The sequence below is a fragment of the Salvia hispanica genome, chromosome 2 (assembly GCF_023119035.1).
Source record: "Salvia hispanica cultivar TCC Black 2014 chromosome 2, UniMelb_Shisp_WGS_1.0, whole genome shotgun sequence".
In the NCBI taxonomy this organism is placed as follows: Eukaryota; Viridiplantae; Streptophyta; class Magnoliopsida; order Lamiales; family Lamiaceae; genus Salvia; species Salvia hispanica.
This window is the reverse complement of record NC_062966.1, coordinates 1,434,964-1,460,265: the sequence shown is the minus strand read 5'-3', so window position 1 is coordinate 1,460,265 and position 25,302 is coordinate 1,434,964. Positions and strand designations below refer to the sequence as shown.

The window sequence follows — 25,302 nt, the reverse complement described above, 5'->3', positions numbered from 1 at the left end:
ATAGTGCAAATAGTTATGAACATGCCAAAAAAAGAGCGGATAACGTGGGACGGATGGAGTATATTGATACTAAATAAGTTTACGAAATTGATTTTTAAAATTTTATAATTTTGATTTAAATTCTTTATCCTTTAAAATATTAATTCCAATGAATTCTTAATTATGGAACGGTACAATCTAACCGTAGTGATAAATAATCACAGGTTTTTAAATTATCTATTCAGTATTTTAAGGCAATATATTTAATATTTTTATCTTTATATTAATAAATATTAGAATTCTTAACTCAATCCTGTATATCATGTTACAAATTTAAATTTGATACAGTAAATGATATCATAGTACTAATTGAGTTTATAATTTTCATTATAAGAATTTCAATATTTTATTTTAGTTTCCTATTTTTCAAACTTTAATATCTTTTTTAGAACGTACGATCGAACCTCAATAAAAAGAATTAGTTAATCACATATTTTAAACTCATTCATTTAATATTTTAAATCTGTATAGTTAATGCTTAATAATATTTTAATATATAGTACTACTTTGTTAATTTGTTGCATCTAGTGGATTGGTTAATGAGGTCTAATTTTTATAAAGAAAATGAGAAAATTTTAACTGCATAACTTTTTAATATACCCTGAAATAAATTAAAATAAAAAATAAATAAATAATTGATTTAATATTTTATTTAACATATTAAGTCATTAATACTCATGTAATTTCTTTTTGGAGATATAGCTAATCACATCCAATATTCAACCAATTATCAAAGTGTGGAAGAATTTTAACTAGTGTTATAAAAAAAAGAACTCAATATATATCAGAATTTATGTCCTTAAATAAATATTCTATAAACATCACTAGTATTAAAAAAATAACTAAAATTAATTTCAATCACTTATCACAAAACTTGTGACAGTTTGAGGATACTTAATTAAATTTTCTATTTGATGAGTCATAATCATGCTTATAAGAGTAGGAATTTGGACGAAGGATAATGGATTTGATGTTAAAATAGTATTAGGGTAAATTAGTCATAGTATAAAATGTATTATGTCAAAGTATATATAAGGGTATTATAGCATGGAGGATGTCTCTAAATCACTACCCTTTTCAAAATTGATGGCTAGACTTAGGGGTGGGAATACGGATATCAGGTATTGGATTTACCCGTACCTGACCCGATACCCGGTAGGGGTGGTTATTTGGTCAGTTAACCAACCCCAAAATTTCATCAAAAAACTAATCGGAACCACCCGATCTCAAGTTCGGTTACTTAATTAACTGACTCGGTTAGAACCGGTTGGTTATCGGTTATAACCGAACTAACTGAATTAAAATGAAAATTGTTTATGATTTTTAACATTTATCTATTTTTTTATTATTAATAATATTGTCATTATATTTCTATTTACAAGTAATACATAAATTGTTTAGGCACTTTAAAAGACTTAACTTTAAATGATCAAAAATATAAAAAAAAAATTCAATAATAAGTGAAGGATTATCCTATTTTTAAAATAGTAGTGACGCTTAACCACTTTATGAATTTGAGAGATCTTATTTATAAAATACTAATATGTAGAAACTTTATAAGCTTTTATAAGTATAACTGATAGTAATACAAATTAAAATAGACTTTTTTGACATTACAATATGAGACTTTGACAAAATTTGAAAGTAAATTACAATTTCTTCTATTATTAATTAAAATATAATTAAAATTAAAATTGTTTATGTTTTTAACTTTTCATCGAATTATTATTATTATTATTATTATTATTATTATTATTTACAAGTAATACATAAATTGTTTAGGCAATTTAAAAGACTTAAAATTTACATGATCTATAATTTAAAAACTTTTTTCCAATAATAAGTGAAGGGTTATTTTTTTAAAAAATATTAATGCTTAAGCACTTTATTGACTTTGAGATATAAATTTATAAGTATAATACTATAATTGATAGTGACACAAATTAAAATGGACCTTTTTTGACATTGCAATACGAGACTTTGACAAAATTTAGATATAAATTTCTCCCTCCGTCCCAAACAAATTGAGTCGTATTCCATTTTAGTCCGTCCCAGCAAAGTTGAGTAATTTCCTTTTTTAACAAAAGACATCTCTCCTATTTATTTAATATAAATTCTTAACCTCCGTACCCAAAAGTTTTGTCTCAACTTTTATGGGACGGAGGGAGTATAATATCTTCCATTGTGTCAAAGTTTGAAAGTAAATTAAAATTTCTTCTAGTGTTAAATAAACATATAATTGAAATTTAAAATTGAATTTAATTCGGTTATCGGTTACAAGAACCGAACCGGAACCGTTCTGTTCTAGGTTTAACTGAATAACCGAAAACCGTTAACCCACCCCTACCGCCGGGTATTGGGTATCCAATATCCACTTTTATCGGATTGAGTATTGAAATTTAAGATAATTCGAGTATTGGGTAACCCGAATGGGTATCAGGAATTACCCGAATACCCAATTTATTATTTTAAGTAATTTTATAAATTAGGTTTAGTCATTTCGGGCTTCAAGAGCCGGGCTCATTTATATACTAATTATAACTTTCTCTAAGCTTATAGTATAAATAAGTCAATCTCTCTTACTCTAGGTCACTTCTTCTACATTTTAATTAAATGTGTAACTTTTACTGTTTTACTTACATAACCAATCCTCATAAATATAATTGTGTACTTTAAAATAAAAGTGACTCATTATTAACAGTTTATACAACATTAAAGATATTAGTCTATTTAAATATTTTCTATAGTTATATAAATATAATTACAATCTAAATTTTTTATTAGTTATTAACATATGTAAATAGTCGGGTATTTGGGTACCCGATTTGTCCGGTTTAGATACCTGGGGCGGGTATTGGATTACCCGAAAATATATCGAGTCGAACATCGAGTAGACATTTTAGATGATTTTCGGATTTGGATATTCAATTTTTTTGGATCGGATATCCACGGATATCCATATTTCCATCCCTCGCCTAGCCTACGCCAATGTCAGTTATTTTTAAAATTGATGGCTAGACTACGCCTTAGATATTTTTCAAGTGTGAATGCTTAAATACTTATATTTTCAATATTGGCGGCTAGATTAATTTCAAGAGAAATTACGAAACTGACTACTAGATATTTTTCAAGAGGATTAGCTAATATACAAAAGGCAACAAATCTCATTAAAGGGAGTTTCACTACTCTCCCAACAACAAATAAGAAAAATTCGTCTCCAATCAGAAACTAATCTCAAGGCTAATTCAAGTAGCAAAAGAGGTACATGTCGATAATCTGAGGTATCTCTTCATCCTACACTTTGTTTATAATTTGAAAAATTATGAAATATTGAGTTATTTATGGATATATTTCGGAATTATTTGGAAGGAAGAAATTACACATGAGATTGATTAATATGTTAATGTATGATAGTGATAATCATGTTTTGATTACTGTTTTGGAATCTAAACAATAACTGCATCTTCTCTGTCGATAAATAAAGGTTATAAATTTTATTTGTTTAATTTAAACACAAATATGTAACCTGGGGCTAATTTATGTATATTATGATTTTATAAGAATTTATTATAGTGATTTGATAACTCTCGCAAATTATATGAGAATGCAAAAGTTATGAGTTTAAATAATTAATGAATTAATTTTAAGATCCGATCGCTAGAATGGAATCTACCTTTGATTTATAATGTGTGGTGATTATATAGAAATGTATTGAATAGAAAAATAAATTAATTAATAAGATTGAAGAGATAATAAAATAAGAAAGAAAATAAATATAAAAAGAATATATATAGTTTTTTTGTTTATAACAAAATAAATCATTTATAAAGGGTTGGAAATAAGTCACTTATAAAGCACTGTTAGTTAATTAAAAATTAATTAGTCAATATAACTATAAGTCAATTTTGGTATACTATTGTGACTTTCACTCTCGTTTCTTCGTACTTGCGTGATCAATTTACATCTTTTGAATCAATCTCCTTCCATTTCCATTTTGTACGATCATATTTACATCTTGTGATTCTCTATTTTTAGATCTTACAAATCTCTTCAACCTCAACTCAGCCTTTTACTTCTCTCAGGTAACAATTCTCATACTACTAATTTACATCTCTGCTTTTATTTGTTTGTTTAGAATTTTACAACATTTTGCTAATTATATTACCACAAGGCTTCTGAAAATGAAAGTTAATTTTTTGTAAAAATATTAGAGTCAACTCTAACATCTTGCTTGTAGATTGCTAGAGCGCTACCACTTTTACCTATAGCATGGCACCATGTTTACATATTCAAAACAAGTAAACGAAGTTCTCTCGAAGAATTGTATTGATGTTGATAACGAACTATTGGATTCAAATTCACATTAATCGCGAAGGAGACTAATAAATACTCCCTCCGTCCCCGATTAGGAGTCACACTTTGACCGGGCACGGGTTTTAAGAAATGTCAAGAAAAGTTGGTTGAAAAAGTTAGTGGAATGTGAGACCCATTTTTTTATATTGGTTCTATAATAAAAATGTGAATAAATTGAGTTGGTGGAATGTGAGACTTACTTACCATTTATGGTAAAAATGAAGTGTAACTCTTAAATGGGGACGGACCGAAATGGAAAAGTGTGACTCTTAATTGGGGACGGAGGAAGTAGTAAATTAGCTAACAACACTCGAACTAACGAGCTGAAAGAAGCACTTTTATAACAGAAAAACTGATCTAACGCTAGTTAGATCGTACGGCTCAGATTAAAACATCTAAACTAAAACGCCATCAGGCTCCTGAAGATCCTCGCATCTTTGATTAACAGAATTTGATTTTGCTCTTCTTTCTTTCTCTAATCGAAGACTTTATTTGTTGACTTACTCCCAATGATCGGATTTAGTGAGCAAACCAACAAATCTCCACCTTGAGTGCTGAATTGGCATCATGCTCTATCTTGCACAACCAATCAGCCTCATACATTTCTCAAACTTTTCCCTCGGCAATGCCTTGTGAGCATGTTAGCTAGACTCTCAGCCGTCGTATCAACATTGAATGCTTTCACTGTCCCCTTTTCCATCTCTTCTCTCACAAAATGCAGCCCGATACGTATATGTTACTCATCTCATGGTAAACTTGATGTTTGGCAAGACAAATGGCACTGGTGTTATCACAACCAATTGCACATGGTGCCATTGCTTACTAGTATCATACTTCAAACCATATAAACTTTTTTTCAGTAAGCAGACATTTATTCACCTTCCCAACAAGATCATACGACAACACTCGATCTAGCTCTCTATCTCTCTCTCACAATGAATGGAAGAGATAACTGCAAGGTGCTAACCAAGAACAAAAATGAGCTAAATGAGAAGAGCATATATAACTGAACCGGAATGTGTGTGATGTGAATTGATACATCAGTAACAGAATTGAGGATCTAAGAGTCTAACAAACTTCCAGTTTTGACTCTTGAGCTTCAAAACCTCCAACGGCTAGTTTTGGCTAACTGACTCAAACGGACCTTTAATTCTACCTTTTCCCTCATACTAAACTGACCTTAATCACATTCACAATCTACAAATCTCCACCTTGAATGTGAGGTATAGGTCCACGCTGTCAACTAATGAAAAAGACCCAAATGCATAGCTAGAGAAATAAAGATAACAAAACACATTTGCTCAAAGTAGTAAGCTTTCATCTTATATTTGATAAAACGAGAATACACTGTATCACTATATATATAACATCAAGTGAAGGTTCTAGAATGCAACCATTCATAACCCTAAAAGCAGCCAGTAACAAAACTTTATCCAAGTCCAATTTGGCATCTTTCCAGCTTTAGCTGCCACGTCTCTCCAACTCAAGGAGTGGTCCTTCATCACAGCTGGAGCCTCATTCATCAGTCTAGACTCAGACATGGATCCTCTGCTTTTGGTCTTAGGTGCACCAGCTTGATCCTCACTTGATGACTCAGCATATTCAGTTAAGGATCCACAATGCTTCACTTCATTGTTCTTTATGCATTGAGCTGCAAGTTCATTTTCCACAACTTCACTAACAACACCCCTTACAAACTCCACTTCAATATTTGAACTTGGCAGTTGGCAAAGCTTTAGTCAACATATCAACAGGGTTGTGATCAGTGCTGATCTTCTCCACTTTGATTTTTCCCTTATGAACTTCATCTCTGATAAAATGCATTAGCACATCCATGTGCTTGCTTCTTTCATAAAACACTTGGTGCTTTGCAAGACATAAAGCACCACTGCTATCATAGTTAATTTCCACTTTGATTTCTCCCTTATCAGACTTGATTTCCAAGAAACAGTAGAACCAAATAGTGTGAAAATATATCTTGATTGAGATTTTTTGTTGCCAATGTTGGCAGCGTAATCTGAATCGGAATATCCTACTAGAGGATCAGTTCCTGCATCTTGAACATTCCCATACATGATCCCAACATTTTAAGATTCCTTTGCATATCTCAACACCCACTTTGCATATGAGTGACACCTGCCCGGATCACTCATATACCTGCTCACGACGCTCATTGCTTGAGCTAGGTCTGGCCTAGTACACACCATGGTGTACATCAGGCTTCCCACTATGTTTGAGTATGGGATCTGATCCATTTCTTTCCTCTCATAGTCAGTTTTGGACTTTGACTTGATGAGAATTTTAACTGCTGGCTCAGTGGTGTTGAAGTTCCTTTTGAGTTACTCATTTGATATTTTTTCAGTGTAGTCACTCTGTATGAGCCATAGCTTCCCTTCCTTTCTATCCCTTATGATTTCAATACCCAAAATCCTCTTTGCACAGCCCAAATCTTTCATTTCAAACACTGAACTGAGCTGCCTCTTAAAACACTGAATTTCTTCAATTTTGGGTCCAGCTATTAGCATGTCATCTACGTACAGTAGCAGCCATGCCACAGCTACTTCATCCTTGTACTTGATGTATACACAACCATCAAACTTGGACTTTCTAAATCCCAACTTGTGCATTTCTTCATCAAAGATCAGACTGTTGGATTGCTTTAAACCGTACAGACTCCTTTTGAGGAGACACCCTTTGTCTTAATCACCTGGGGCAATAAATCCCTCAGGTTGAAGCATGTATTTTTTCCTCTAATCCACCATGTAGAAAAGCTGTCTTTACATCAATTTGATGTAATTCCCAATCCATTTGAGCTGTGAGAGCCATAAGGATTCTGATAGAACTATGCTTTACCACGGGGGAAAACACTTCATTAAAATCTACTCCTCCTTTCTGTGGGTATCCCTTTGCAACTAACATTGCTTTGTATCTCATTTTCTCAGTTCCAGTAACCTCCACCTTTCTCTTGAATATCCATTTGCGACCTATGCCTGTAGGTTTATGCAAACTTGATCTCTTTACTAGAATCCAAGTCCCATTTTTTTAGTAATGACTTTATCTCATCTATCATGGCTTTCTTCTATTTCTTTCTTCTTGCTCTTCATGGCTTCTGAGTAGAGTAAGTAGAAGGTTCTGAGTACTCAATGTGCTCAGCAACACACACAGCATAGTTGATGATGATATGGAGTGAAAGGCTGAAGTAAAACAAGAACTGGAATTCAATATAAAAGAAGAACAATCGTCCGAAGAGGCCAAGATAATCCTCCGAAGAGGCCTACAGTTGATACCGTCCTAATACACTTTATTTTCCAAGATGTCTAGCTCTTCTAAAGAGGAGCTATTTATAGGACTCCTACGCACTCTAATCTAGGAAAGTGAATCAGCATATAAATAAACAAGGAAACTAATCCTCAATATTTAAAGTAATCTTTTCATCAATCTCCACAATAATTAAAATGATCTCAAGAGATAATGGAGATCATTAGCTTGATCTCTATCAGATGATGTCAGCTTGGCTGTACCTGGGAGGTGGTCTGATTTCTCTCCTCGTTTTATCTCTGGCCAACAAATAGTTATGCAGATTCTCTTGTTGTGCTGATGTGCCCTCGGGATTTTGTTCTGGCTCTAGCATTGAATCATGTTGACTCTCTTCAGCCTAATTCTGATCATTACACATTTCAACTCCAGGCAGCTCCACCTCAGTTTAATCACCATTATTATCAGAGCTCTGGCCATGGCTTTGCTTTGTCTCAGTAAAGGGCATTCTGTCTTCTACAAACTTCACATCTCTACTGATAATTAGCTTGTGATTTTCAGGTTCTATAAACCATAATCTGTACCCTTTAACACCAGGCTGATAACTCAACATGATACATTTTAAAGCCCTTGGCTCTAATTTATTCTGCCTGACGTGAGCAAAAGCAACCAAAATTTCTGAGATCATTCCTTCCAAACCATCTATGATCTGGAGTATCAAATTCAATAGCTGAGGGGGGAAATTTGTTGATCAAGAATGCGGCTGTAGCTACTGCTTCTCACCAAAATTTCTTAGGAACTCCTGAGCTAAGCATCATACACCTGACTCTATCGATTAGAGTCCTATTCATCCTTTCTGCAGTGCCATTTTGCTTTGGATTATTGGGCACTGTTCTGTGCCATTTAAACCTGCTAATATTGAGAGCCTCTGTTAAGGAATCAGGGGCCTTGTTGGAGGAACTCTGTAACTTCCTTGCCCTCAATACTGATTGAACTTCCTCAAGATTGATTGTCTTTCTCCCGGCCATACAGCATTGCATCTTTAAGATGATCGAATAACTTTGGCAGAGCATTAAGAAGTAGGATGGCCTTGTCTTCATTACCAAGCTTACATCTATGTTCTCAATGTCATCTACTACCTTGTTGAACTATTCGAGCTGTTCTTTGATTCCCTTATCTTCAAGAAACTTATAGGAGTACAACCTCTACTTCATGAACAGCCTATTGGCTAGGGATTTGGTTATGTATAGACTCTCCAACTTGGACCATACATTCGCGGCCGATTTCTCCTTGGCGACCCCCCGTAGAACTTTATCCCCTAAACATAGGATAATCGAGCTATATGCGCGCTCAAGCATCTCCTGTTTCTTGATCACGGATTTCTCAGCTACTTCTTTCCAGGCTTCTGCCTTCGCATCAGTTCAGCGCCTCTGCCAAACCTTGTTGCACCAGAATGGCCTTCATCTTGATTCGCCATAATCCAAAATCATTGCGGCCGGTGAATTTCTCGGTCTCTAGCTTCGTCGTCGCCATCGCCTCTCTTCCCACAGACGGCGCCAGTTGTTAAGAATCGAACACGAAACCTAAATCAACAAGATGTATGAATGTAAAGCACGCCAGAAAATTACGTGGTTCGATCAATGTGATCTACATCCGCGGACAACAAAATGAAACCTTTATTCACCTCCCAATCAAGATCATACAACAACACTCGATCTAGCTCTCTATCTCTCTCTCACAATGAATGGAAGAGATAACTGCAAGATGCTAATCAAGAACAAAAATGAGATAAATGAGAAGAGCGTAACTAAATCGGAATGTGTGTGTGTGCGCGTTGATTCTTATATGTGAATTGATACATCAGTAACAGAATTGAGGATCTAAGAGTCTTAACAAACTTACTGCTGTGACTCTTGAGCTTCAAAACCTCCAACGGCTAGTTTTGGCTAACCGACTCCAACAGTCATGATCTCTCCGAAGCTAAGTCTCGCAGCTGATCCACTGCCCTTTAACTCCACCTTTTCCCTCATACTAAACTGACCTTAATCACATTCATAATCTACAAGATCAATTTTGTTGTACTTGTATCTCAGCACTGTTTTGGTCTCTTGGTCTCTTTTTCTTGAAGGGAAAATCAGCTTCTGCCAACACCTCATCTCTACTGGTTATGATCTTTTGGTTTCCATGCTCTACACTCCATATACAGTATCCATTTACCCCGGCTTGATACCTTAGAAGCACTCACCTCAAGGCTCTACCTTCTAGCTTACTTTGCTTTAGAAGTCCAATATCAGTTCTTAGGCACTTCAACACACTGACTTTCTTTATCTCAACCACACAACACCATTCTCTAACCTTTCCAAATCCCTCTGATTTTTCCCTTGAAACATGTAGTCATATTTTTCTAGAATAATCGTCTATGATGTCTGTTTATCTTTGGGATATGGCAGTTTCTCGAATTTCTCATGAAAGCAATCTTCACAGGGCCCTTTCTTCTGATATTCATTTCCATCAATTACTTCTTTTTTTATCAGCTCCTTTATACTTCTGAGACTATTTTTTTCCGAATAAATCATTTATAAGAACAAGTCAACTTTCGTATACTAGTGTGACTTTCTCTGTTGGTTCTACGAACATGCCTGATCAATTAGTATCTTGTGGATAAACCTTTCGCTTCTTCCTTTTTGTACGATCATATTTACATGTTTTGATTCTCTCTTTGTAGATCTACAAATCTTTTCAATCTTAAGATAGCCCTTTCACATCTCTCAAGTAACAATTCTCATACTCATTTACATCTTGTGAATCAATCCTTCTCTCATATTTACATGTTCTGATTCTCGCTTTGTAGATCTACAAATCTCTTCAACCTCAGCTCAGCCTTTCACATCTCTCAGGTGACAATTCTCATACTAATTTGCATCTCTTCTTTTATTTGTGTTGTATTTTACACGATCTTGCAAATATTACCACAAAGACTTCAGGAAATGAAAATTTTAATTTGTTGTACTTATAAAATGAAGGAAATTTTGAATAAACATCTGTGTTGGAGTCAACTCTAACATATTGCTTGTAGATTGCTAGCGCTTAGCTTTATGCTCACATATTCAACATTTATTGTATTTCTACTTTCTTCATAAATTTCAAAATCATTCTCAGACTGAATAGATGATCGCATGAAAATTGAGATCGTAGCTATTTTTCTCATCAAATAATTGTTTTTTTTTTTTTTATGTTTTCTTGAAAATAGCAAAGTGGTGAAAATGTTAAAGCTGGGTTTTCAAGTAGGACGAAATGATGCACACAACAATCTGAAATACTCCTAATAAAGTTCTAATAAAAAAAAATACTACTATTGTTATGTCATTAAAAAAAGGAAATCAGTAACGAGACTGAGAAGTCTAGTCAGCCTTGGATGGTGTAACTTTACTGCCGGTTTTTCTTGCCTGATCAATTTAGCACACGTGAATCGATCTTTTGCTGCTGCCTTTGTTGTAAGAAAATCCTTACATATTGTGATTCTTCTCTCATTTTTAGATCTACAAATCTATTCAGTCTCAGCTCAGCCCTTCACTATGTATCAGGTAACGATTCTCATACTAAAGTACATCTCTACTTTTATTTGTTTGTTTGGAATTTTACACATCTTGCTAATATTACCACAAGGCTTCGGGAAATGTAAGTTTAAATTTCTAGTACATGTGAAATGAAGAAAAATTTGAATAATCGGTCAGCCACATCTTAATGTTATTATGATTTTGATTATGAAATACTGTCTATATTTGAATAATTCAAATCCATAACAATACTACTCCCTCTGTCCCGCTTAAGATGACACGTTTCCTTTTTAGTTTGTCCTAACTAAGATGAACATTTCCTTTTTTGATAACTTTCTCTCCCCAATTAATACACTCAACCATTTTTTCTCACTCCTATTAAAATATCCATCTTTCTTTATCTCTCTACTTTAATACTTACACTCACCTTCTCTCTCTCCAATTAAACACTTTAACCAATAACTCCTAAAACCCTATGTCGGCTAAGCAATTTGTCATCTTAGCCGGGACGGAGGGAGTACATGATAAGATAGAATCACCAATCTCTATTCATACTTTTTTCTTTTGATGTAGAGGTTGAATCCACCAATCAATTTTTGTCATTTCTTTAATTTCAACTTATAATGATTTTTTTTTTATGGATAAAGAATCGAGAACTTTAATATACATATCTATAGGGTGTGATCAATTGCTAACTCACCCCTTAATTGCTAACTACAATTAATTTAATACCATAAGATTTTAAAGATATAATGGCCTATAAATTTCCATGTGTGAATTCATTTTTTATTTTATAATACTAAAGAGATAATAACGACTCTAAATTTAGGGTTTATATCAAAATGTCTAACACAGTGAATTAAACATATAACACTATGTTTTGAATATGTCAACATAGTTTCATATTGACACTATACATGTATTAAGTTGACATATTATGTTAGTAACATTGACATAAAAATGTTGACGAAATATATGAAAATATACGAAAATATTATCAAATTTTAACATTGAAACATATGCATGTGGGATCTCGTTAGAATCCTTATAGAATTATCTTTAATTTGATATATGTGTGTGAAAAAATATTTTAAATCGAGATAGTTATATGAAGTTTTGAGATATTTTTTAAAAGTTAGTTACAATTAATTTGTTGTTACTTGACATAAATACCCTAATTGACATTTTTCATTCAATGTATTGATATTCGGAGTTGAATGATCTTGGACCTTAATTTAAAAATCTAATGTCTACAATTTAGTTGTAGTTAGCAATTTAATATTGAGTTAGCAATATAACACTCCACTATATCTATATATACATAGGGTAGTCATAAAAAGCAAATTGGCCTACAAACTCCAAACTATGATTTGAACCGTTAGATTTCAAGATTTGATGTCAACAGATGACATCAAATATTGAAATCTAACGGTCTAGCTCATAGTTGGAGTTTGTATAATATATAGAGTTTGCATTTTATTACATCTTCTCATATGTACATATATTATATACTTCATTCATCGCATAAAAATATAGACATTTTCCAATTTAGCAGTAAGAAAGGAGGGGTATCAACACACATGATTCTAATTCTTAAATTGAAATTGATCCATCTCGGCGTCTTTAATATATAGAGTGAATTACACTAACAGTCCCAGATCTTGTCGAAAAATACACTAATGATCCATAAAAAAATTTTTATAGCTTTTTTGGTACCTGACGGTCTTTTATACCCCTCTATATTAAAAAAATTCCCTAAATGCCATGGAGGGCATTTTTTATTTTGGAAATCACAGTTTTGGTACCTCTTCAATCTTGCAATTTGTTTGGATATATATAAAAGCACCTTTTCGGGTAGAAAACATTTACATTTCTAGTACTACTAGTTAATTTATATTTTTACAATATAAAACATTTTCTTTTGAATTATAATTCCCTTAATTTTTTTCAATAATTACTTGAATAACGTATAGTTTGAGCTTTATACTGAAAAATTACTTTAGTTTACTTTAATATTTTTATTAAAAATGTTACTTGCAAGAGTTCGCTATAATATAAGTTAGTTATAATTTCACTTTAATTTTAATTATTATACTTAAAAGATATTATTCACTATACTTTATTTTAATTAAATGTAATTAAAATATTTATTTTTCACTTAAGTATAGTAACATTTAAATATTTAACTAACAGTTTTTAAGTAAAATATTACTATAGTTCACTATAATATGTTTCATTCTCAAATGTATAAAATTTAATCAAATTTTTTAAGTAAAAATAAATTCCACATGCAAAAGAATTTTTTGTAATTTACTTTAATATTTTTATTAAAGAAGTTATTATTAGATTTAATTTTTTTTATAGATTGAGTTTTATAATAAATACTAGTAATATTTAATTTAAAAAATAGATAAGAGTATAACTAAACTATTTTAAGGTTGTACTTATTTTTAAACATATAATGAAAATAAACTATTTTAAATAACTAAAATTACAAAAATAGTATACTAGTATTTAAGGTCTAAAATGCCCTCAAACATTAAAGATTCACTTTTTTGGTGCCTGGGGTTATTTAGTTTTATCGTACTTAAAATGCTATAAAAAAATTTTAAGAACCATTTATGCATTTTTCGACAAGATTAGAGACTATTAGGGTAGTTCACTCCAATATATACTAGAGTGAACTACAAAAATGGTTCCTGGACTATGGGTTTATCTCGCGCATAGTCTCTGGCCTTTAAAAATATAGTCAGACATCCCTGGACTAAGGGTTTATCTCAAATTTGACCCTTTTGCCATTTTTTGATACGAAAATACCCAATTGGATTTGGGCAATTTGGTCTTTTAATCCTTTTAACATTTTAAATATAATATCACTTCAGTGATGTGCTAAATCTGATATTATTTTAAAATTATCATTCTCTTCCCTTTTGTCATCCTTCACTTTGTTTCTTTATTTCAATATTAGATTTAATTTTATAAAATTAAATTTTAAATTTCAATTTTATATCAATAATTTTTTATTAATTATTAAAGTTATTAAATAACAAAAACTAATAGTTTTAATCTATAGTTGATAGTGTCTAATATTTAATCAATAAGATATGCCGACGGCAACTTAGTTTTAATCAATATTTAATAGTTTTAATCATAAATAGATCATATAACACGATTTATTCTGAAATAAATATGCAATTAATGTAAGACTAATATAATTTCCGTTTGTTTATTTCAACAAAAATACTCCTATATAAAATTTTTAGTAGTATCAAAGTTTTAGTCAACTTTATAATATTTAATCACAAGCAATTATAATAATTGAACTAAGGCTAAATATAATAGCTCTTATTTTTCCATCATGATTAATATTATTTTTTTTGTACTTCTTCAATTCAGCTGAATATTATATTAAATAACAAAAATTAATATTTTTAATCAATATTTATAGGGTCCATGAATTAATAGTTTTAATTAAAAAATTTATTGATATTTAAAAATCTAATTTTAAAATTTAATTTTATAAAATTAAATCTAATATTGTAATAAAGAAACAAAGTGAAGGATGGCAAAAGGGAAGAAGAATGATAATTTTGAAATAATATCAGATTTAGTACATCACTAAAATAATATCATATTTTAAATGTTAAAAGTGTACAATGACCAAATTTCCCAAAATGGCAAAAGGGCCAAATTTGAGATAAACTCTTAGTCCAGGGATGTCTGGCGATATTTTTAAAGTCCAGGAACTATGGGCGAGATAAACCCATAGTCCAATAGGGTCATCTTATATTTCTTATAGTATCATAATCCAAAATCAAGACCAAATCTACACCCTTGAATTTTAAAATGAATGGATGAGATTAAACCTTACGAATTTCAATAAACAATAGACAAAATATCGACAAAGGGGTAAGATCGTCATTTTGTTATCATATCATAATTTTCATGTTTTTCGTATTACAAAATATCAATACAATGACATGAGTATTTCAACACAAGTACAAGAAAATATCAACACAATTTTATTGAGATTGTACACAGTTTTATTGAGATTTTACATATATTATATTGAAACTTTTTGATGTATTTGTTGATAAAATTATGCTTATCAGCATATACGAAAAATGAAATAAAAATTATCGAAATTCATCAATCGAACGTCGTCGGAACATATGCAATTGAGTTCTCGTTAGAATCCTTATAAAATTCTTTAATTTGATATATTTTATGCGGAAAAATAAATTAAATCGAAAGAGTTACGTAAATTCAAAGTTTTGGGATAATTTTAATAATAGATAATTGACATTATTACCCTTTAATTTAATTTAATAATTATTTAAATTTAAAAGATACTCCCTCTGTTCCAAAGTAATAGAGTCATTTTGTCATTTTGGTACGTTCCATAGCAATAGAGTCATTTTCTTTTTTAGTAAAAGTCAATACATTTTTCCACACCTACTTTACTCTCTCTTACTTTTTTCTCTCTTCGTCTCTCTACCTTTTCATTTTCCACTTTATTCTCCCTTTACTTAACTCACCTAACACAATTTTTCTTAGTCTCCGTGTAAAAAAGAAACGCCTCCATTATTGATCGCATCTCAGCAATCGATCACAACCCTACACCAATATGCACATAGATCACATAAAAATATAAATATTCTTACATAATCAGAGACGGAACTAGAATTTTAAGGAAGGCGGTGCTGAATTTAAAAATAATGTTAAAATATTTAATTTTATTTTTATTTATAATATTTTATACTAGTTTTTAGGAGACACTAAATTATTATAATTGTATTAATCGGATCATCGTGACTTTAAACTATAAATAATAGTTATCAAATTTTTTTTGATAAAATATTTCAATAATATTTGGGTCACTTGAATACTCTATATGCTCTTCTAATATAGTAGTACATGGAATCTATATGCTCTTCTAATATAGTACTCCCTCCGTCCCATTGAAGATGATCCACTTTCCTTTTTGGTTTGTCTCAATTAAGATGACCCATTATTTAAAATAGAAATCCCTTTATCTCTACTTTATTCCCCCTCTCTTACTTTACTCTCTCCACTTAACACACAAAATAAAGTTGCATAAAATCCCGTGTCGCCCAAGAAAGGGGTCATCTTCCTTGGGACGGAGGGAGTAGTACATGGAAGAGAGAGGTCTATAACTTTACCATCAATTTTATAGTACTCCCTCTATCCCAAGGTATTAGACCAACTTTCCTTTTTGGGATGTCCCAACATATTAGACTCATTTCCTTTTTAGCAAAAAGTATCTATCTTATTTTATTCTCCACCTACTTTTTTCTCTCTTCTCTCCCCTACTTTTTCCCTCTCTCATACTTTACTCTCTCCACTTTAACTATTTAAATATCAATTCCTTAAATCATGTGCCCAAAAGAAGTGAGTCTAATACTCCGGGACGGAGGGAGTAAGAAGTATTACACTATGAGATACTACCTGTCCCTGAAAATTTGTTCCATTTTTTCATTTCTGTCCGTCCCCCAAAATTTGTCTTATTTCACTTTTTTCCATTTATAGTAGTGGACCCATATTCCACTAACTTATTTCTACTCACATTTTATTATAAAACTAATATATAAAAGTAAGATTCACAATCCACTAACTTTTTCAACTCACTTTCTATTACATTTCTTAAAATTCGTGTCGGGTCAAAGTGGGACAAATTTTGGAGAACAGAGGTAGTATAATAATAATATGTATAAAAAGTAATAGTATATAAATATTCATAATATTGAAAAAATAGATTAATATAAAAAAGAGACTGAAGAAATATCCAAAATAAAGTATACACTATAATAGGGAAATGTTAAGATGAAGATCACAAAAATATTAAACTAGAAATGGTGCGTGGAAACTTGGAATATGATAGACTATTTATTATTGCATCTTCTTAATAATGTGAAGCTGTATAAATAAAAGAATTAATATACAAATTAATTAGATACTTACAAATTTGGGCTTCCATTTCAATTACTAATCCCTAATGACCCAAGCCCAACATAGCATATACTAACTTATAGCCCAGTAAGGCTATCTTCTTCCCCAAATCAAATTTCTCACACGCACAGTTGCAGAACGACCATGGCGGCCACCAGGGTGGGGATACTCGGTCATCGTCAACTCTAACATCTTGCTTGTAGATTGCTAGCGCTTAGCATCATATTCGCATAATCACATAGTCAACATAGGATTTATACTTTGTTCATTAATTGCAAATTTATTTTCGGACAAGATAGATGATTCCTAGAAAAGTTATATTGTAGCTGTTTTTCTCATCAAATCATTTTTGTTTTTTGTTTATGTTTTCTCTGGGAAGAGCAACGTGGTGATAAGCTGGATTTTGACAAAGCTGGGGGAGTCGGCTTTGTCAAAGTTTGTGGAACAAACGGTGGATAATGCACACAACAATCTCAAAAGTATACAGGACTTTGAGCTCAATCTAAAAGCTCTGCAGAAAAACTTGAATAAATTGGTTGCTAAGGCATCTGATGTTGAGGAGGAAATCAAGAACTCAGAGCGTTCTGGTCTAAAGAAAAGGAAACGTGAAGTTAAGGAGTGGTTGGAAGAAGTGAGGTCCATTGAAAATCAAGTTGTTGAGTTTGGGACTCGAGTGGAATCCGAAGGAATTACTCTGAGCTTGATGGAAGGAGGAGTACCAGCTAAACTAAATGTTGAGGTTGACACACTTGTCGAGCAAAGACTTTCTTTTTGTGAACTTGTCCTTGATGTTTGTGGAAGTAGGGGAGATAAGTTGTTGACTAATGGGATGGTTGGTGAAGCTTTTAATGAAAATCTGGAAATGATTTTGAAACTTTTGGAGAGTGGGCAAGTGTCGAGCATTGGTGTTTATGGTATGGGTGGTGTGGGCAAAACAACACTGGCAAAGCACATTCACAATCGACTCCTCCAACACTCTCAGGGTCGTGTGATTTGGGTTACAGTCTCTCAAGAGTTTAGTGTTACGACTTTACAAGATAAAATAGCTAGTATTATAGATGTGGACCTGGTGGAACGAACAGCGCATAATGAAGACATAAGAGCGGCGAGACTCCATACAACTTTGTCTCATATGAAGAATACAGTGCTGATATTAGATGATGTGTGGGAAAATATTGATCTATCAATGGTTGGATGTCCCATTTCTGTTGAGTGTTGCAGGTTGATTATAACTTCTCGCTCCTTACAAGTGTGTCGTCAAATTTGTTGCCAACAAGTGTTTCAAGTGAAAACTCTACATCATCAAGAGGCATGGGAATTGTTCAAGGAAACTCTAAGAAATGAGATAGAACTTGATTCTTCGGTAGAAGAAATTGCCAGATCTGCGGCAAAATTGTGTGGTGGTCTGCCCCTAGCAATTGTTACAGTGGCTGGAAGCATGAGGGGTGAGAGAGCCATTCATACTTGGAGAAATGCTTATGCAGAACTAAAAGAACGTGTCACTGGAAAAGATGGCATGGGAGATGGTGATGTTTATAACGTATTGAAATATAGTTTTGATCGGTTGAATAGAAATCATCATAATCAGACTAATGAGTTCAATACGTTACAACATTGTTTCCTGCATTGCGCGTTACATCCTGAAGATGAAAAAATAATGAGAGTGCATTTGGTTAGTGAGTTCATTTCTGGAGGGTTGTTGGATGAAAGAAAGACAAGGAGAGACCAAGTTGAGCAAGTACATTCCATATTGGATAAATTAGTGAATGTGTGCTTATTGGAAAGCTCTGTTGATCCTGAATGGGTGAAGATGCATGATCTTGTAAGAGGTATGGCATTAAAAATATGTGAGGTGAAATATATGGTAAGAGCAGGTGATAAGTCTTCGAAGGAAATTCCTAGAGAATCAGAATGGACAAAGGATCTGGAGAAGGTGTCCTTAATGCGCAGTAGCATAATGAGAATTCAAGAAGGAATGTCTCCTGATTGTCCTAAGCTCTCTACATTGCTTTTACAGGAAAATTTTTGTTTGAATTTTATTCCAGATTCATTCTTTTCTAAAATGCAAGGACTATGCACTCTTGATTTGCGCTGCACTATGATAACAATGCTGCCAAACTCCGTCTGTGCCATGAAGAGCCTCAAGGCATTGCTCCTTAATTCCTGTCAGAGCCTAAAATATGTTCCATACTTGGGAGAGATGAAAGAACTCAAGGAGTTAAACCTCTCGCATACAGCAATCAAGGAAGTCCCACAAGGAGTTGGGAAATTATTCAATCTCAAATTCCTCGCAATGAATGCGCCTAGATTAAATATGCTTCCAAGAGGATTGTTTCTTAAACTTGGGAATCTTCAGCACTTAGAATTACCATTCCATATGAAAGCAGAAGTTGAAGAAATTGAGAATCTGAAACTGCTAGAGGAGTTTAGTGGAAGAGTGGAAAATGTGAAAGATTTGAAGTCTTTGATTACAAGTTGGGGAAATCGGGTACGTGACACTAGCTACACAATAGGAGTGGGATCGTATGATGGAGATTTTCATACAAGAATAGGAGCATGTTATAATAAAGAGTTGTTCTTGTTCAAATGCAACCTTGAAGATGAGAGAGTATTAGCAGAGGGAATTGTGCAGCAATGTGAGGGTCTGGGCAATTGCTTTGTGGATGGATTGAAGAGATTGAGAATTAAAAGTTGTGGAGAAACAGAGTACATTTGGAGGAGTGAGGCAGGATTATCATCTCAAATGTCTACTCTTGAAGAAATTGAACTGATTGAGTTGGATGCTATGAAGGGGTTGATCGAAAAGGGGGAAATAGGAGCATCAGCTGCACTTGCACAACCTGTGTTTTCCTCTCTGACACGGCTAGTAATTTATTGGTGTAACAAGATGAGGATACCAGTACCAGTAGCTCCCAACCTTGAAGATATTCATATCAGCTACTGTTATGAAATAGAAGAGATATTCGACGAAGGAACAAGTTCCCTCACCCTCCCTAAATTAAAAAGAATCAGGTTACAAGAGCTGCCAAAACTGAGGAAGGTGGGGATACTATCAAGAGCTCCCAACCTTGAAGATATTGGTATAAGGGAGTGTGAAGAAATAGAAGAGATATTCGAAACAAGTTCCCTCACCCTCCCCAAATTAAAAGACGTATGGTTAAAAAAGCTTCCAAGATTGAGGAAGTTGGGGATACTATCAAGAGCTCCTAACCTTGAAGTTATTGATATAAGGAAGTGTGGAGAAATAGAAGAGATATTCGAAGATGAAGGAACAGGTTCCCTCACCCTCCCTAAATTGAAAAAGTTGAAGTTGAAAGTGCTGCCAAGACTGAGGAAGGTGGGGATACTATCAAGAGCTCCCAACCTTGAAGATATTGGTATATGGGAATGTGAAAAGGTAGAAGAGCTATTCGAAACAAGTTCCCTCACTCTCCCTAAATTGAAAACCTTATTGTTAAAAGAGCTGCCGAGACTGAGGAAGGTGGGGATAGTATCAAGAGCTCCCAACCTTGAACATATTGATATCAGCGAGTGTGAAAAAATAGAAGAGATATTTGAAACAAGTTCCCTCACCCTCTCGAAATTAACAGGCATATGTTTAGAAAAGATGCCAAGACTGAGGAAGGTGGGGAAACTATCAAGCGCTCCCAACCTTGAGCATATTGATATCAGCGAGTGTGAAGAAATAGAAGAAATATTCGAAACAAGTTCCCTCACCCTCTCGAAATTAACAGGCATAAGGTTAGAAGAGCTGCCAAGATTGAGGAAGGTGGGAATATTATCAAGAGCTCCCAACCTTGAACATATTGATATAAGGGAGTGTGAAGAAATAGAAGAGATATTCGAAGATGAAGAAAGACATTGCCTCGCCCTCCCCAAATTAAAAGAAGTTTGGTTATATAATCTGCCAGGACTGAGGAAGGTGGGGATACCACCATCAGGAGTTCCCAACCTTATAACTGTTTCTGTGAGTGAGTGCGGAGGATTAGAAGATGTGTTCGATGATGAAGAAAGAGGTTGTATCACCCTCCCCAAATTAATAAGGTTGCACTTAGAACAGCTTCCAACACTGAAGAGCCTATGCAAGGGAACAACCATCATTTGCAACTCCATTCAATCTATCTATATAAATGAGTGCCCAAGATTGACGAACAAACTTCCTGTGGTTGTGGATCTGGCTGTGCCTCGACGATATCAGATAAGGGTGAACCCAGAATTGTGGGAATCATTGAAGTCAGACGATCCCAACCTCTCTCTATTTTTCAAATCTTATAAATATTTAATCTAATAATGCACTGCTTTTGGCGCAAATGTTTCTGGATTCATGTTTTGTAATAACATTCCCTTTGCTTATTCGTCAGCACCCCCATATTTCCATAAGTTCATAAATTGATGATAGACAATAATGACTGATCATGCTTTATCAGAAATGCATCCATTTTATTTAATAGTAATAGTAATTATTTTGGGTAAATTGCTTCAAAAGTCGTGAACTTCGTCAAAAGTTCGGTTTTGTTTCAATAGTAATCTTGTTCGTGTTGTTATTGTTGTATCTCAAGAGTCCCCATAAATCCTATAAATACATGGATGTTGGGCATCATTTCTCAATCAATAAGATATAAGAATCCTTTATCACTACAATCTTTTTATCATGGTACCGGAGCAGTGTCGCGGTCACTAGCTTGACATCTTCGGCAGAAACTCTTATTGAGATTATATCCAATCTAGTTACTCAATACCAAGCAGCAACAAACGTAGATGTTGAACAACCAAAAAAAGTCCCCAACTAAGAAAATGTTGAAATCAAATTCAACGGCAGCAATTGTCGTATTAGCATCGCCGACCAGTCGTCGCTCGTCGCACAACCATCACCATCCACTGACCACTCAACCAAGTCGTCGTTGAGCAAGCCGTTGGCGACTTCCCCAGCCTCAAGCACCGCACCTCTAGCAGCTACTCTTCTCCCAAACCAGACAGCCACCTCCGAGAGAGCCGCGGGGAAAGAAGCAGAATCTTCCACCGCCGGAACTGAATCAGCCACTGCCCACGTGGGGTATTTCTCTTTTGCTTCTAGGGAAAAACTTAGGTTCCATATTTGTACTGGACTTTTCTTAAAATCCGACTTTGGGAGAGACGCATTAAGGTCATGCGTCTCCTTTTAATGAAACGCACTAGCGTCATGCGTTTTAGGGTAAGACGCATAGAGATCATGCGTCTTTGAATTTTTTTTTTTTAATTAAAAGACGCATGACGGTCATGCTTCTTAGGGTAAGACGCATAAGCGTCATGCGTCTCTTCGTCGATTTAAAACAATCGCGGCAGAGGCAGTAGCTTCATTCTGCGCAAGAGAGGAAGAGAGAAAAGGGGCAGGCGATTTGTTGGTCGATTTCCGGCGATTCTCGCCGATTTCCGGCCATTTCCTCTTATCTTTCGGTAAGTTTTGTTCAATCTTTCAACATTTCTCACTTATTCGTTGTTTATTGCATAACATTAGGATTTCTAATGCCAAACTTGTCAAATTTACTAAATTAGGGTTTATAGAAAAAAAATTATCTCTAATTGTTATTATGTTGTATATTTTTTTATGCAGAAACGATGCCAGTATTTGTGAGTTTGTATTGGGGTGGTAGAATAGTTCAACTTCCTCAAGTGGGTATTGGTTATGATCCACCTCGTGCGAGAGGCTCCATCGTATTGAATTCATGTGTCTCATTCTCTGAATTAGTTGCAATGATATGTGCTAAGATAAGAATAGATATGAATCAACATTCCATTGAAATATCATGGAGGCATTGTCTCTATAGTACCGGTATGAGTTACATATGTACTGGGGTTGACAGTGATGAAAGTGTGTTGTGTATGTTCAATGAGGCTCAAAATTCTACTCGTCATATTGAATTATTTCTTGAGTATTCGCCTTTAAGAAATCTAGAAATCCCACCAATTGTTGATTACGGTGTTGGATCATCTACGAGGGTTGAATATATGAGCTTTGATTGTGGTATGAATGAGCAAGCAGTTGTTGCTAATGCTACTGATGTTGGAATGGATAATCAAGTGGATGTTCAGGATAATGTTGATGTTGATGTTGTACGAAGAGACCGTGATCCACCATTGTCGTCATCATCATCTGACACTATTTTAAGTGAGCTGATATTTCCAGTGATGAGGAGGTAATATATAAACCCGTCGTGCAAGGTAAGCAACCACTTCCAAAATACGTTCACAGTGGGTTGAAATATTTTCGCAAATTACCGAGTTGTCCTTCTGGGGTACCTGATGTTGGTAATGAACACAGCACTATGCACTGGGATGAGGAACATCCGTATCGGATTAATGCGGGAAAAAAATTTGATAGCAAGTTGCATGTGAAGACTGCTATCACTATGTGGAGTTTGAGGCAACATCGACAATTTAGGGTGGTGGAGATCAAATTAAGAAGGTGGCATGCTAAATGCGGGAGGACAGAAGATGGGGTAGCTATTATCAGCGAGACCGACGCTGAAAAGGCGAATGAATGTTCTTGGGAAGTTTCTGTGACACAACGGGCCCATGATGATATGTGGGAAATTAGGAAGTAAGTGGAACGCCATAGTTGTGAAGGCCATCGTAATGATAGAGGATAGGACATGCTAACTTTTCATCATCAATGATTGCTTTGTGTATTCGCCATCAATTGCTAAAAAATGCTGAGTACAAAGCCGCAGCCGTAAGAAATTTTGTTCTTGACAAATTTCATGTGGTAATCAGTTATAAAAAGGCATGGTATGCGCGGAGAAGGGCTATAGAGATTGTATTTGGTGGGTGGGAGGAGTCATTTAGACAGTTGTCAAACTACATGCTTGAACTGCAGTCAAGGAATCCAGGCACAATTGTTGAGTGGAAGCACAATGAGTTGTTGAGCCAGGGACGTAATAAAGTCTTCTATTATGTTTTCTGGGCACTTGGACCTGCTATACATGCTTTACAAGAGTGTCAACCAGTTTTAACAATAGACGGGACTCACCTTCGAGGAAGATTTAAAGGTAAATTGCTTGTTGCTTGTGGTGTTGATGCTAACAAGAAGACTCTGCCGATTGCATATGCTGTTGTTGATGAAGAAACTGGCGACAGTTGGAAGGAAAGATATGGGGATTGTACTGTTGGATCAGGCATTTTGAAGACAATGCGGTGGTGAAATGGATAGAAAAGCGAAATCTGACACAGAAGGTCGATTAACCCAGGTGAAGTATAGATGCTTTTAGCTGCGAATGATGAAGGGGAAAAAGCATTATTGTTGTATACAAACAAAGCCCAGACATCACAGAAATTTTAAGTCGTCCACGAATGGAAATGCCGACGAAGGGAACAACAAACAAGGAGGTAGGGATTTTTCTTCAAATTGCACTTGTGGGGAAGTGGCGGATGTGAAGTTCCTTGTTCACATGCTTGCCTTGTTGCTAGATATAAATTTAACGCTATGTTTGAATAATTGTCTGACTTCAACCATAAAGCCACATGGGAAGCACAGTACTCTGGTGGCCCATTTGGAACACCAAGATACGAAGACTATTTAGGCGCAACCGGATGGAAATTGTGCCTCCACCCTGACAGCAGCACCTCGAAAGCGTGGAGCAGTGAGAAGAAGAGGATTACGTCGAATGGATGTCCCAGGAAAATGAAGGCAGGAAACCCATGGGAAGATGTAGGAATTGCGTAGGGGGCATGGCAGAAGAAATTGCCTTTGTCGGTCGTGTTGTAGGAGTTGTTGACATTTGTGAGATCCTCCCACTTTTTGTTGCGCGGTATTTTTTTATTCTAAATTTTTAGTTTTTTCTTAATTTAATTTTACTAGTGCGTATTGGATCTTGTTATGGTAAATCATCTTTCTTTTCTGTTGTAACATGACTTGTTGGTGAAGACTGTGTTTCTACTACGGTTGGATGAAAAGCAAGTTGTTACCTTTATCTTGGTGGACCTTTTTTATGTAATGATTTTCTCATTTTGTGATGGATTTGTTGAGTACCTTTTGTTAGAGTTTGTATACTAGAAATCACCTTTCGAGTTATTGAATACTGTTAAAACTCTTATTTTTATTTTTTAAAGTAATATGAATCATTTTGTATAATGTTGTTATGTTTCACATTTA

The 25,302-nt window shown here is 34.1% G+C and overlaps 1 protein-coding gene across 1 annotated transcript; it reads left to right on the top strand.

The window, feature by feature from the left end:
• The first annotated feature begins 17,820 nt into the window (after positions 1–17,820).
• On the top strand, positions 17,821–21,485 carry LOC125205184 (probable disease resistance protein At4g27220). Its single transcript, XM_048104010.1, has one exon. It carries the CDS (start codon positions 17,878–17,880, stop codon positions 21,460–21,462), a length of 3,585 nt encoding a protein of 1,194 aa, XP_047959967.1. The 5' UTR covers positions 17,821–17,877; the 3' UTR covers positions 21,463–21,485.
• The last annotated feature ends 3,817 nt before the right edge of the window (positions 21,486–25,302 follow it).

Excerpts from the sequence above, each read along its gene's own strand:
- LOC125205184 (XM_048104010.1), top strand. The coding sequence starts at position 17,878 with ATGGAAGGAGGAGTACCAGCTAAACTAAATGTTGAGGTTGACACACTT.